Below are 13,147 nucleotides of genomic sequence, written 5' to 3'. Positions count from 1 at the left end.
ATACTCACTTGAAAAAAAGATATGAGCATTTGATTACTTATAAGAGTTGGTGATGATACAATGAAATTAAAAAAATATTTTTTATTAAAAGATTATATTTTAAAGATTAGTACAATTACAAAAATAAGAAAAGATTTAAATAATTAAAAAAGTTAAAAAAAGATTAGTATTGCAAGAAATAAAGCTTGTGATAATTTTTATAATAAATTAGGTAGCAAAGATGGTGAAAAATATTATATTGAATTACTAAAACTAGAAAAAGAAAGTGTAAGGATTTAGATAATATTGGATACATTAAACACAAAGATTGAAGAATATTTATTAATGATAATGAGACTAAAGAAATGTAAAAAAAAAAATTATAAATTATATAATAAATATTTCGTATAGTATTTAAATTTAATGATAAATAGTAGTGGTAGATTTAATAATTATATATTTATTGATAAATTTAGATAATATAGTATAAGATACATTAAAGAAGATGAAAATAACTAAAAGTGTAGGGTTTAAAGATATCCCTATTAATGTTTGGAAAATTTTAGGTAACAAAGGAATAGCTTAGTTAACTAATTTATTTAACAAAATCATATGATTCGAAAGAATGCTTGATAAATGGAGGAAGAGTTTTTTTATACCAATTTATAAAAATAAGAGTAACATATAAAATTATTCAAATTATAAAAAAAATTAAAATCATGAACTATACTATGAAACTAGGATAAGGTTTAAACAAATATTCTTAAAAATTAATTTGATTTTATGTCTAGAAGATCAACCATATAAGCTATTTATTTATTAAGATGATTAATGATTATACTAGTGCATTTATTAAGATGTCTAGTGCATTTTTCTATTAGCATATGATTATACTAAGAATTCACATTAAGTCATTATCTTTTCACATTGAGAATAGATAAATTTACTAGTAATTTATATGATAGACTTCTTAGGTGTATGTTATTTGCTGATGATATTATCTTACTTGTTAAGAGTCTAAGTATAATTAATTATAAACTTGAGTTACGAAGATAAACTAAAGAAACTAAAGGTTTTAGATTAAGTAAGACTAAAATTGAATATATAAAATATAATTTAGTAATTATAGAATTAAGCAAGAGAATATAGTTAAATTGGATAGCAATAAGTCTCTTTAAGTAAAAGCTTTAGATATCTTGGATCAATTATTCAATAAGATGAAAAGATCAATGAAGGTATTATTTATAGAATATAAATAAGATAATTAAAATGACAAGGGGTATCAAAAGTCTCATGCGATCATCAAATACTTTTGAAATTAAAAAATATATATAAGACAATTGTAAGGTGAATAATGCTCTATGGATCTATGTATTAGACAACTAAGAAAAAACATATACAAAAAAATTATATTGACAAAATGAGAAAGTTGAGATGACTGTGTGGAGTTACTAAGAAAGATAGAATAAGAAATACTTTTATTTGTAAATAAATATATATTACTTCGTAATAAAATAAGATGAGAGAATATTATTTAAGATGATAAGGACATGTGCTATGGAGATCTCTAGATACGGTAATCGGATTTAGTGAAATAATTAATACTAGTGATACGAGAAAAGATAGAGAAAGACTTAAAGGATCTTAGTAAAAATATAAATAAATATTTAAGTATTATCGACTTATCTAAACATGTAGTGTTTTACATAGCCCAACAAAAGAATCTATGTTGTCGAACCTAAATAATTAAAAATTTATAATTTTATGACTTTATTATTATTATTATTATTATTATTATTATTATTATTATCATCATAATCATAATCATAATAATAATAATAATAATAATAATAATAATATATATATACACACATGTAATCATGGACATTAGTATACACCAAACAAATATTTTCATGATGGGAGATGATGATACCAACTAAAAAGTCCTGATAGACATTAGGATTAGTATCCAGAATTTTAGCAGAGATAATAGTGGGGACTGAGATTGCTAATCTCAAGAATGGTTTAATTGTATGTGTGATAATAATGAGTTCGTGCTCATGAAGTGGATACCAGACGTTAAATTCACTGAGCACGACACACCACATTGGAATGTGGTTAAGTCTATCAACCAGTAGAAATTGCTCAATTCATGTAAGTCAAAGTTCCCACATGATTTACTGCACATCGAAAAAAAAAAAAATATTCAAATAAGATGTAAGAACAACAAGTGTCAAACAGCCAAGTCCCAGATTTGCACCTCAGAGGTATCAGCGATGGAGCTTCACCATTCTCACAAAAAAGAATTTAATGGTTTCATCTGATACCAGCAGTGTGTCTGTGAAAAGAACCAAACCATTCAATACTACTCTATGAATTGCTAGCTTCATCACACTGGTGGGATGAAGCAAAATCTAGTAGAGTGGCACTTGGGGTTGCTGTTCTTTAGCACACGGTCCAGTACCCCATTGTGGCCAAGGGAAAGTAAATAATGCTGGGGTTCTCGTTATTTGACCTGATAAAACAATCTTACTGATGAAAGGACAAAAAAAAAAGACAGCCATTTTAGGATATCGATAGTAGAACATGGACAAAAAAAACAGGAACCAATCCCTTCAACCTGAAGCATGGGTGAAAGTCCGAGCTGGCTCAGGGAAATCGATGTTCACAAGGTTGAGGATATCAATCCGAACAAACTTCTACCTCCATCCTTGAGGAAGCTTCATTTCCACCTCATGATTACTGAGCCCCATGTGAGTCCAGCACCAAAACCTGCAGTGGCAATGGTGTTGCCAGCCTGAACCTTTCCAGTCCGGACGGCCTCATCCAATGCTAAAGGAATGGATGCAGCACTTGTATTCCCGTAGTTTGCCAAATTCGATATGACCTTAGCTGAAGGGATCTCTAATCGGGTGGCTACAGCATCTATGATCCGCTGGTTTGCCTGCCACATGGTATTTTCCACCAACTTTAAGATATTAGAGAATGCACAGCGAATCTGGGGCTATCAGAAGCTGTTTACCTGATGAAGTAGCAACCAGTCAATGCTAGAACTAGTGAGGCCAGCTTCTTCCAGTGCAGCTTCGATTGACTGTGGTACGCAGCGCACGGCAAAGCGGAAGACCTCCTTACCATTCATCTGGATGCAAGAATATGATGCTTTCTTTGGAGGAAACAAAGAAGTACCATTATTGTTTGAGATGAAGTTGCTGTGGTCATCTTTGGCTGGAGCATTTAGTTGCCTGCGATGAAACACGACAGCCAGTGACTTGGATGAAACTAATGAACAGAATATATAGATCAAGAATATGACTTTTTCAAAAGACATTATGCAAAACGTTGACACCTTTGGCCATGGCCATCACTGTGTAAGTCAAAGCCAAGCAAGCCGTCTTCATCACTACCACACGCCTACATAAACAAAATTAAGGTATAAAAAACTTTCAGGAAGAAAATTCTATAGATGCATAGAAACATATTTAAATGAAATGATTGCTGTGCAAACTGCACTTGTATTACTTCTAGCGATTTTGCCTCATATATTAAAGGCTTTCCACCTTCAACCTTTCAAGCAGATGTTGCAACTAAGATGATAAAGGATGGTGATGGCCTCAAGATATCAGATCCGCATAGCTTAGATGCATTTCAGTCTGATTCATTAAAGAAAGGGCAGATATTTGTTGTAGGCATGCTAGTGTAGCAGAACATAAAGTGAAAAAATAATAATAATTATGAGCAAAACAAGCCGGCTCAGCTGGTAAAGAACTTGAACATTGTAGGAAAGGTCCTAATGGTTGAATATCAATTTCACCGCTTCTCATATTTTCTTGTTGAAGATGCCAGCTGGTCTAACTAGTAAAGATCTTGACTGGACACAGCAGAGTCATGTAATCAACTGCATCATTTATCGTTACCCACTATGGGAGATTGATCACACCTTCATCACTTACCCTTACCCACATTTCAGCTAAATCTTAGTGGTAAAGATCTTGACTAGTTGTAGGAAGGTTTGGAATTGAATACCATTTTCACCACTTAAAATTACCCACATTTCTTTCACCACTTATGCTATTGCTAACTCACGTTTTGAGTGCCAGCTAGCTCAGCTGGTAAAGATCTTGACTATCGTTAGCAAAGTCATGGGATAGAATCTATTTTCACCACTTAACATTCTGATATTTTGACGGTATAGTTGAAAAAGATCTTGACTGGTTGAAGATCCTGGGACCCATAGCCACATTTTTCCCTTAACATTACCCACTTTCGAGATCAAATTCCACATTCCACCTTTGCCACTTATCCTTACCTTGCTTCTTGCTTTTTGAAAGCAAGATCCTGACTGGTTCTTTGCCATTTTTCAAGGTGTCAGCTAGTGTCCTTAGCCACATTTTGATCTCAACCATTGTATAATGATTAGGATAATTTTTATCTTGTGGTGTAAACCCCTACCACCTGTCTACCAAACGTCCGATCTTTCAAAGGTAGGCCATTCATTGACGCATCATCCTTTCTAATATATATGGTCCTTTCTCATCTCTTCTGACTACTGATGGCAACTACAGTTTATCAACTGTCCACCAGGCAAGTTGCTAAATTTTGAGATATCAATCAGCTTTTTGTTCTTAGGAAAGTAAACCGATTTCCTAGAACTTCAGAGAACAGAACATGGTCCCTGAACAAATACTAAGACTATCGTGTTCTGGCATCTTCCTTTTGTCTTACTCCAGGTGAAATCCTTCCTGCAATGTGTGTCTTGGCAACTTTAAATCTCCATACAACCATCAAAAGATTAAAACATTTATGCATTAATCAAGAAGAAATTCTTTATTGATATAATTGTATATCAGGCATAATTTGGTGATTCTGCAACAAAACAGAGAATTGCAAACAAGAAGAAAGAGTTCGAACTCATTATAAATAGTTGTGTTCCATTTAGTAATCATACAGCACATTATATGGCCAATATTAAGATCAACAAAGTGTCAGACTTTAGTTCCAGATAAATTCTACATGGACACTTCCATGCAAGTAGCATTCTGCAGAAATATTTACAGATTGATCACTTACGTCATCCATATGGTAGAGAATCATACATTGGGTGAATGTTACAGACTGCAATTACCATTTATGCCACTTTTATAGCGTGTTTTTGAAATAATGAAAATCCAAAGATTTACCAAGCATTCAAAGAAATCAAAGGAGCACAGAAGGAAACTTTCAGCTACTATTGATATTGTAATTATGTTAATGTCAACTTGCACACCCTAGAGGACACTTGCAAACTATTATCCTAATCTTATTACCACAAATTACAAAATCAACCTTTTTTTAGCAGCACTTGCATATAATGTGGAAAGGAGTACTTTTACGGTGTAACCGTTCCAAGTTCATACCTAAGCAGTGTGAAGTTTGTGTGATAATGTCAATTTACAAGTAGTGGAATTCTTATTCTTTTAAGTAATACTCCACTGGGAGCATAATGCAATATGTTGAATTAGGCCATCCATCAAAAGTTTAAAACACTACCTGGACCAACACTGCACCAGCAGCATCTCCAAAAAGTATGCATGTGCCTCTATCTGTCCAGTCGACATAGCGTGAAAGAACATCTCCACCAACTACCAGGATATTCTGAAACCCACCACCTGCAGTTGAAGTAGCATAAGTCGTCCCATAAACTATAAAAATGCCGACAACCACAATTTGGTATAAAGAATAACTATACCTTTAATAAATCGAGTAGCAGTAATGAGTCCTACAACAAATCCACTACAAGCAGCTGTTATGTCAAAGGCCCATGCATTTTTGCATCCTAAGTCTCTTTGAACCTGAACAATATACAAAAAGGAAGTTTCTAAACATATATCTGCAGAAACATAAGGAAAAATCAATATTAATATTCATAACTTGATGAGCTAAACCGAATATTGCAGCCTGATGACAAAAGCCTTGCATTAGAATTGATAAAGTAACTCTCCAAGATAAGCATTCAAGATGGAACAAAATTAATAAACTTTTCCAAACTACTCAAGAAAAGAGATGAAAGATGAAAATTACTGAATGAATCTTGGATATACAAGATGAATTCATCAAAGCAAAAAAAAAAAAAAAATGCATCAGTGAACATTTCACAAGTATAAGCGCAAGCGAGTTCCACACGAGTTAAAAAGTCAAGAAAGCACAACTTTCCAACAATCTAATCAGTTTATAGATCGCCTCAAGACAGAAGTAACGAAATCAGATATTTTATTATCTCTGTCTTCCCATAGTAAAAGCAGGACACAAAAAACACAGTAGCAGCTAGAACTTTCAACACGTAATTAAAACTATATTAGATTACAACAAATAAGGAGTCTGATACCCGAAGCCACACATGCAGTGACATTGAGAGTTGCATGATTCAAAAGAGTATGTGGCATTTCCATCTAAAATTAAGTCTCCAAAAGTATGCAATTTTTTAAGAACTTGATCCAAGACAAACAGTTTAAATCCAATTCTCATCTAAGAGAGATGACAAATATTGGGACAATCATTCAGAAACAATATTCAGCAAACCTGGGCACCACATCCAAAGAGATCATCCGGTGTGGATGTGCACATTATGACAAGATCAACTTCTTCAGCTTCTACATGAGCCATTTGAAGAGCCCCTTTTGCTGCAGCTACAGCCAAGCCACCCAATGTTTCATTTTCTGCAAAATTTTCATAATCATATACACTGATAGTGATGCAATTTGTGGGATCTACAAAGAAAATTAAAGATTAAATTTTGCTATTTCATTTGACATTCTAACACTAAAACTCATGTGACCTCTAGTTTCAGTTACCTGACATGAACCATAAGTTAAGAGTCATTAGTGAAACACTTAAAAACTTTCAAGTGGCAAGCTCTGCAGTGTCAAGTTACATTCAGCAATCACCCTTTAACTGTTTGATTTTGTTTATCCTGACCGTTTATTTTATGTTAGCTGCATAAAAGCTCTCCTCCAAACTATTAAAATGGACTTTCTTTTGGAGAACTTAGACAAATAGAATCATGCAAATCATAACAGCTTGCTTACATGAGGAAGATTGGCCTTTGGCTGCCCTCTGAAGAAGAAAGAAAAACATGCTTATTGGAGAAGCAACATGGGACCTGTAGAAGTCTTAAGCAAAATTTCTTCTCCATTTCAGCTTTTACTACTATTATTTTTTTTCTTGAGACTAATCATTGTTGACAATCCCAATACTCTTTGTACAGATAGAAAAGACTGCATATGAACAATGTAACAAACAAAATCATTGACAGTGATAGAAAAGACTGCATATCCCAATACCTGAAAGAACTCGTCTGTTACGAATCCCTGTCCGAACAGAAATCCATTCATCTGAGGTTTCAACAATTTGTGCAAGGTCATCATTGGAAATAAGAAGCTTCGGGACAGCCGATCCACATCCAACAAGTTTGGAGCCCATGCCAACAACTCTGCAATTTTTCCTTTCTTAGAATGGATATATGGTTTTGAAAAGCATGTTCAACTGCCATGGATCCATAGTTTTGAATGCATATTTAAGTACTCATAAAAATAATCTTTTGTTTCAAAAGATATTTATGGAAGATAAAATTAGAGCACCAGAGAAAAGTAAACCCCTAATTAACAAAAACACAAAAGTCAGTGTGTATGTGTACAATGCATTGAAGTCATGCACAAAAACAAGTAACACTTGACCTTAATGAAAATAATGTATACTGAAGTAAATAAAAAAAAAAAACTTAATTCTGAAGTAAATCCAACAATATTGTGAAACAGAGAGGATCTAAAGACCATGTTCCCAAAAAAAACGTATTAGACCAAAGTAAGATAATTACTAGCAATAGTAAGGTAAGAGAGAGTTTCATGCAAAAGTAGATAGTATATTTTCTTTTCCAGTCATATTAACCACAAGTGAGACCGTAAAGTGAAATAAGATGATAGATCCTTCTTCTTAAGTCATCCACAATAAGGGTGGATCAACCTATCTTGGGAGTCTCTTTTTATGCTGTCAGGAGGTCATGTTTTCCTTTTAGTCACCTTTCAAGAATCACCAGGTTGCTTCTGCCGACTATTCGTGGAGCCCTAATCTTTCACTAAGCTACATAATCTCGTTTCCATGACACTATTTGGCAATTCATACTCAAAACGGGAGTAGCTAATAAGCTTCAAGACAACACTTTGATATCAAGCTTGAAACTTTGGTAAACATTCCACAAGCACAAACCGTAAGTTGGTGAATCACCCATTAATACACTCAGACCTTCCATAAAGCCTTCTCTGATGGAGTTTGGCCGCCTGGCTACTTCCTCCTAGCTAAGGCGGTTCTCCATAGTACTTGTTGCTGCTTTCCTGGCAAACCTATTTCAGCATAATCAATTTTCTTTTTAACTAGAGTGCAATCGATGAACAACTAGGTTCGTCTAGTGGTACTACCTGTGTCATTGTTGCCTACTTAGAACCATTCTGCCTCATGAAGATCCCTATATTGATGTCTGATCCTTCCAGAACATCTTGAGATGAACATTATTCGGCATCAATTCGATCAAAGAAAATTATTTTGCAAAACTATAAATCTTTATGCTCTCTCACCAAAAATGAAGCAATTTTTCGCGTACCTCCGAAAGATAAACCCCATCAAGTAGAAACTCAACCCAAATCGCAATCATCCACAAGCATTAAAACAAGAACGGGCTAAGACGAAGGCGTACCTCGGACGGCAAGACCTTGATGAGGTAGAGTCGAGGACGCGGCCCTCGACGCCGCCATCGGCGGCGGCCAAGCAGATGAGCGCCGTCTTCTTCTCGGATCCATCCAGCCCCAGAGGAGCCCGATTCCTCCGCCGGAAGCAGTGCACGGACGGCGAGACGATCCCCAGCGCGTTGGCCATTCAGCAAATCGACTGTGGAGCGAAGGGGGAGACCGGAGGAAGGAGGGGATATCCGACGATCACAGAGGAGGGAACGGAACTGTAGATGCGAAGGACCACGCGGCGAGGGGAAGATAAAGAGGGGGAGATGAGACGATGAAACAGGAGAGGGGGGGGGCCAGGAAAGATCTGCTTTTGGTGTTGTTTCATCCGCCCTTGCTTGGCCAACAGCTTCGATAACTTCGACGGGAGCTTGAAGAGAAGAGATGGTCCGGATCGGCTGTCCTAGCCAAAACACCAACGCTAATAAAAGAAATTTCCAATTAGCCGTCGAATGCGGGAGCCACGGCATCTCCCATGGAACCCACAAAAGCTTACGTTCCCTGGAAAGAAGACGGGTTTCGTGCCGAGGGGGCCTGGGACCCTCTCTGGCCCGCTTCAAACGCTATAGGAGAGCTTTCCATTGGTCGGAACTCGTGGGATCCACGTATTGACCGTGGGTCCGACGCTATTGTACCACTTCAAAACCGTGCTTGATGGATTTAAGAGGACACGGGATCTGGACCTTCAAAAACTCGCAGTTTCCGTGAGCAGGAGTGTGGAACTGCAGGGGTTCAATGCTGCTTCGTTAGATTTAGATGAGGTTTACCTGCAGATTACTGTGATTAGGAGTTCTCTAATAGACCTCTGCATCAGTCTCTGGCTCATGAGAATGACCGGTAACCCTCTCTCTCTCTCTCTCTCTGTGAATGCATGACGACCAGTAAGTAGATTGCTGTTTGACCATGAATAGCTTCTATTCAATCATGAACTTGGAAGAAATACGTAGGATGGAGGTTTTCACTTCTTAAGAGAATGGATTGATTAGAGAACTAATGATGAGATGTTGATTACTTTGGTAAATGTAACATGTAAAGTTGGCAGGTGTGCTCGCAGAATCGATTAGCAGTCATGAATTGTTTTCTTCTTGTTTTCACCGAAAAAGAAAGGCATGGTTGATTCATCATTTTGTTAATGATGATTCATGAACTACACGGTGTGCATGGATTAGACGTTGTGCTATTGTTTGTAGATCATTAGGTATTTCTAAGACTAATTACATATTATTCTTTATAATTAAATCTTATTAACATCATAATTCTTATATTTTAAAATTTTATATTATGATCTTTATAATTATAAAAATAAAAAATATATATAATTTTATTTATCCTAACATCATCCTGTTGTATTGACAAAAAAACATAACATATCATGTGGGTGATCGATATAAAAGTAATAGTTAAAAAGATAATTTTAATATTCTTTTCGTTTCCGACAATTTTATCGATAAAAAGATAAAATAAAAAATATTATAATTATCTTTTTGTTATATTTTTTATCGGCAGACGATATTAACACGAATTGAGTTATTTATTTTACTTTTAAAATGATAGGATCCTAATATAAATTTTTTAAGTATAGAATTTATAATATTAATAGGATCTAAGCATAAGACATAATATGTAGTTAACTCATTTTTTTACTATTTAAATGTCCAACACAATAAATGCGCCGTATGATTGTTGAAACAATATGATTCATGTGCTATGTATAGATTGAGATGTTGGTTGGATGTCTAAAAGAATCATCACTAAAATGTCACCATCATTAAAGAAGGTGGAAATCAAATCGAAAATTACTTCAGCCTAATATATATATTTATCAACAGCCCATAAATGATGCTGAACTGAGAAGAATAGTTAGGAAAACAAGAAAGATTGTTTAGATCAATCAGCCAAATGGAGGGACAAGTTGATACAACTGTGGGTGAGGGAATATAATTTGGATATGAAGTCAGCCTGCTGAGGAACATCTCAATCTCAAAGAGTTTCTACCACAATCCTTGGAAGATGTTGTTGTCCACAGTTGATTAATCCATCGCCAGACATGTGGAAAGTGTGGATGAGCTGTAGAAATAAATCTACAGGTGGCAGATCAAATTAGATCATCTGCTCCAAATCTTCCAACTCTTTAGGTGATCTCAATATACATGTTTGTGTATCTCACAGGGTCAATGACTCATCTGTTCTTCCCCTTTGGACCCTACTACCAAAGGCTTCAGTGAATTGGTCTCTTATTGCTCTCCATTCTTTTAAGTGCAAAGGACAGCTTGATTAAATATGCATTATTTGTATGAGTCTTATTAAATTAATGGCTATGATTGGTGGGATCCAGTGGAATTCAATCTGTATGCATGCTTTGCCGAATCCACATCTCTACAATGAGATTATAATACTCACCATGAATGACAGTACAAAGCTTCAGGGGCTGCTCCCACAGATTGATTCCCATGGCTTTGCTCCCCCACTGATAGATAGTCTAGAAAAAGAACCATCAATTCAAGATAAACCATGAATTTATGATCAATAAGTGTTATTATTTTATTTCATCAAATTAGCAGAAGCCGAGAGAAAATAATAATAATAATAATAATCCTTGGCTACATCACCACATGTCTCCTATTTGTTTCATGTTCTTGAATGATAATGTTAATATCTATACGCATATGAAATCTTTAGATGCTTCCAAAACCAATCTCAAGCACTGTGTTGGGATGTCACATATCGGAACAGTAGATGAAGATGAATCGTCTCATATAGAAAACCAAGTATTACTTTGCTTGGGACTGATGCAAGGGAATACCACCAAACTGTGCCACCCAAACGAGAGTCAACCACCGGCAGACTTGTCCCCCTCACGTACCAAGTTGCTTCGTCTTGCGTCGGCATCTTTCCACCTTTCAAGCTACCTTCCCCACTTTAATATCAAGGATAAGCCTCTCTACACTCATCCTGAGAAGAAAAAGAAGCCCCACTCCGAACACCACCAGTCTAGTTTAATCACATCACCATGTCTCCATTCAACACTGAGCTCCCCACGTTACCAGGCTGACCATGTTCACCCCCCCTTCTTCTTCGTCACGTTTCATTACATGAATGAATCCCCCCATGCATCCGGTTTGACTTCGTATAAATGCCCATGGGGGATCTGTGCAGGATGAGGTCTCGGGGTCACTTTTGTGCCTTCGGCCATGGCCTAAGCCTCATCGTATAGAGAGAGAGAGAGAGAGAGAGAGAGAGAGAGAGAGAGAGAGAGAGAGAGAGAGAGAGAGAGAGAGAGGAACAAAGGTGTCAGTGTCTCACTCACATGTCTGTATCAGCCATGGCTGAGAGCAGGAAGTGCGCCGTTGTCCGGCCGAGGAAGGCGAGGAGGGGAATCACCGGAAGGTGCGCAGCGCTCGTGAAGGAGCAGCGGGCCAGGATCTACATCTTGCGCCGCTGCGCCACCATGCTGCTCTGCTGGTATATCCATGGAGATGACTGAACTAAAAGCTGGGGACTTGCATGGCGCAGCCCGCAGCCCCCATGCAATGTAGCATCCATGTTTTGCTATCTTCCACTACTGCTGCTCTTGGCCCTGGTTATATCTACTGTACACCACCAGATGCTACTACGACTACTTCTTCTTCTTCTTCTTCTTCTTCTTTGAACATGTTTTGCACCATGGTCTTTAGGCATGGTTTTTGAATCTCCTTCTTCTTCTTCTTCCTCTTCTGTTCCACCACCACCTCCTCCTTCTTCTTCATCTTTTTTGTCCATTCCATGGTCAGTCTCTTTCTTTTTTTCCAGTTGCACAGTTCATGGGACTGGGTTTAGCTGCACCATCAGCAGTGTGGGGAGGACTGGATGCATCATGGCTGGTGTTGCTAGTGATTGCAGTCTTGAGAAGGCCTAATTGGATGATCTACTGCTCTTTTCCTTCTTTTTTGTATCAGCTCTCGTGGTTTTGAGATGGACCAAAGAGGCTTCATGTATCATATACAACTACTGCTGCTGATATTTATGTGAACTACTTAGCAATGGGATTAACAATAACTCTATGTAATGAGTTCCATTGCCTGTCTTGAACATTTACAGTCAATATTAATGTCATTAAATAAATTAGGTGGGCATTTAAATCAAAGTTTGGATCTCTGTTGTCTGCATTAAGTTTGGATCCCTTTTAAATCATTGCCGATGGTGCAATGACCGGAAACAGGGATGAGAGAGGATCCAACCTCTCAGTTGCAGTTGAAGATCCAGATCCAGTCTGAGAATTTGAAGATGGGTTTCAGATTCTGTAGTGCATTTAAATTCACACTTGGATCAAGAAGTGTGTTGCAGATTGCTAGTTTAGCTTTAGATATATCTACAAAACACTCAGAAATAAAATTAAAAATTGATGATATATAAAAATAATTCATGAC

The 13,147-nt window shown here is 36.5% G+C and overlaps 1 protein-coding gene across 2 annotated transcripts; it reads right to left on the bottom strand.

The window, feature by feature from the left end:
• Positions 1 to 2,282: 2,282 nt before the first annotated feature.
• LOC135612868 (beta-ketoacyl-[acyl-carrier-protein] synthase III, chloroplastic-like) lies at positions 2,283 to 9,114 on the bottom strand. 2 transcript variants are annotated; one of them, XR_010487130.1, is made up of 9 exons: positions 8,702 to 9,079; positions 7,296 to 7,444; positions 6,535 to 6,671; positions 5,705 to 5,807; positions 5,506 to 5,624; positions 3,326 to 3,390; positions 3,002 to 3,221; positions 2,600 to 2,923; positions 2,283 to 2,511 (listed from the first exon to the last, which is right to left on the bottom strand). XR_010487130.1 is itself a non-coding variant. In XM_065109631.1 (8 exons), exons 1-8 carry the CDS (start codon positions 8,878 to 8,880, stop codon positions 2,702 to 2,704), a joined length of 1,194 nt encoding a protein of 397 aa, XP_064965703.1. In that variant the 5' UTR covers positions 8,881 to 9,114; the 3' UTR covers positions 2,283 to 2,701. The 2 variants fall into 2 exon arrangements, 1 of the variants encoding a protein (XP_064965703.1); XM_065109631.1 differs by having other exon boundaries at positions 2,283 to 2,923; positions 8,702 to 9,114.
• Between the last annotated feature and the right edge of the window lie 4,033 nt (positions 9,115 to 13,147).

The sequence above is a fragment of the Musa acuminata genome, chromosome BXJ2-5, assembly GCF_036884655.1.
Source record: "Musa acuminata AAA Group cultivar baxijiao chromosome BXJ2-5, Cavendish_Baxijiao_AAA, whole genome shotgun sequence".
NCBI classification, from domain to species: Eukaryota; Viridiplantae; Streptophyta; class Magnoliopsida; order Zingiberales; family Musaceae; genus Musa; species Musa acuminata.
Note: the sequence above shows the minus strand (reverse complement) of the source record. Positions and strands in the feature narration are given on the sequence as shown.